Source organism: Anopheles ziemanni, chromosome 3 (assembly GCF_943734765.1).
Source record: "Anopheles ziemanni chromosome 3, idAnoZiCoDA_A2_x.2, whole genome shotgun sequence".
Lineage (NCBI taxonomy): Eukaryota > Metazoa > Arthropoda > Insecta > Diptera > Culicidae > Anopheles > Anopheles ziemanni.
The window spans coordinates 62,189,779-62,191,993 of record NC_080706.1 but is presented as its reverse complement, the minus strand read 5'-3'; the positions used below and the strand labels follow the sequence as shown (position 1 = coordinate 62,191,993).

The 2,215-nt window shown below is 44.2% G+C and overlaps 1 protein-coding gene across 1 annotated transcript; it reads left to right on the top strand.

Annotated features, from left to right (window-relative positions):
• The first annotated feature begins 39 nt into the window (after window positions 1-39).
• LOC131285198 (pickpocket protein 28-like) lies at window positions 40-2,215 on the top strand. The gene is made up of 6 exons (XM_058314059.1): window positions 40-164; window positions 237-494; window positions 569-902; window positions 1,084-1,392; window positions 1,861-1,871; window positions 1,945-2,215. Exons 1-6 carry the CDS (start codon window positions 40-42, stop codon window positions 2,213-2,215), a joined length of 1,308 nt encoding a protein of 435 aa, XP_058170042.1.

The window sequence follows — 2,215 nt, the reverse complement described above, 5'->3', positions numbered from 1 at the left end:
TGCCCAGCATTCAAGCAGTAAGTACATAGATTTGCAACAATGCAGTCTGCAGCAAAGAAGTCAAAAAATGCCCTTAAAGTGGAAGTGTTTCGCGAGTACTGTGCCGGAAGCTCCATCCACGGCGTACGTTACTTTGACCGGACGGAACGAACATCTTGCGAAAGGTGCATGTGAAGGTTCTGCAAGACGTTTATGAGTAAAACTAACCTCGGTGTCTCGTGTCTTGTCTCGTCAAGGTTCTGGTGGATCATTGTGTTTCTTCTGTCGATGGCCGGTTGTGGAACGATGATTTTCAAGACCTACATCAAATGGAACCAGGCTCCAATTATAGTTTCCTTTTCTGAGAAAACTACGCCTGTTTGGGAAATACAGTTTCCAGCCGTCACCATCTGCCCGGAAACCAAGGTGCAGGCAGCCAAGCTAAATTTAACCGCAGAAATTAATGCATTGTATGATAACAGTGATAATTGGAATATTACTCACAATGCCGACACGTGAGTTTTATAGCTTTCCTTCATGTTATCTCCGAAGTTTTGCGCCAAAGTTTATTTGGTTCCGTTTTCCACAGTGTGGGTAAGCTCAAGGCTGTCGCGCAGGTGTGTAATGCGATGTTTCAAGACACAAATTACGACCTATCCTATTTGAATGGAACCGATGAAAAGAACGTGGTGAACATGCTGAGGAATCTATCGCTCGATCGTGACAGAGTTATCCCATCATGTCGCTTCAACGATGTCCCACGATCGTGCAAACGATATATGAAGGAGACGGTCACCGAAAATGGTCTCTGCTACTCGTTCAACATGTTGCCCGAGGAAGAAATATTTCATAAGAATGCCTTACACAACGAGCATACGTACATGGAGGATTGGTACGATAACACCGATGACGACGAGGAAGCTGTCAGATATCCTTTTCATGCTACTGGAGCAGGATTGCAGGCAGGATTGACGGTTTACCTTTTTTCAGATAAAAGGAATATTGAATATTTGTGTACGGTAGGTGCATGAGTAGCTTTGTACGTAAGTTTGGCTATGAGACGTCATTACAGATATTACGGTTACGCCATTATCTACCGTTTAGGGATTGACGCAAGGCTATAAACTTATGCTGCATGAATCCAGCGAGTATCCACAAGTTTCCAAACGTCACATTCGCATTCCATTGGGTCACGAGATGTCCATTGCCATGAAGCCACAGATGATGACCACGTCAAAGTCCGCCGCCGATTACCATTGGAGCAAACGACAATGTTTCTTCGACAACGAGCGCCGCCTCAAATTTTTCCAGATCTACAACCAGGAAAACTGTGAGCTAGAATGTCTGGCGAACATAACACTGGCCGTGTGTGGTTGTGTTCGATTCTCAATGCCACGGGCACCAGACGTAGATGTATGTTCCCTTGAGATGTGGTTCTGTATGCATCAAGCACGGCTGTTTTTCAGGGAAAGTTTCAATTATTCCGATGCTCCCCTTCAACACGGAACGTACGATGGAGGAAATGTGGCTACGGGGTGCAACTGCCTTCCAGCTTGCAGCTCAATACAGTATGACGTGGAAGTCACGCAGTCCACGATGGATTTGATAAAATACTTGGAAGCCAATCGCATTTATGACAAAGAAGCTGAAAGGTACCACATTTCGATTTCCTGCACTGCATTTCTGTCTTCCGTTCTTTCCTTGCAGCACATGCACTTCCATCCTGAAAGGGTTTCCTTCTCTTTTATTGCCCACGCCTCATTCATGTTCTGATCCACTATGTCAAATCTAGCTCCATTCTAGCCGACTTCATTCTGCCTACGTCAATGTAGTTAAATTTTATACCTGTGTTAATCTTAAGCTGTATTTGCATTGCCCTAGAGGCAAGCAATGTGATATATAAATAAGCAATATCGGATATGTTCTAAACAACTAATCGAATATTCTAACATCGCCCGATTATAGCTACACCGTCTCAAAGTTGGAAATTTACTTCAAAGAATCGCACTTCATCACATCGCGACGGTCGGAGCTGTACGGAATGGTCGACTTTCTAGCAAACTGTGGAGGTCTACTAGGTCTCTTTATGGGCGTTAGCATTCTCAGTCTGCTGGAAATATGCTACTACATTACGATTCGCCCGTTTTCCCTGAAGAAAAAGCGAAACCAAGGTTACGGTTCCGAGGAAAGGAACGAAAACAACAAACTTCTATCTGTTATTACAAAGCTTGACTAG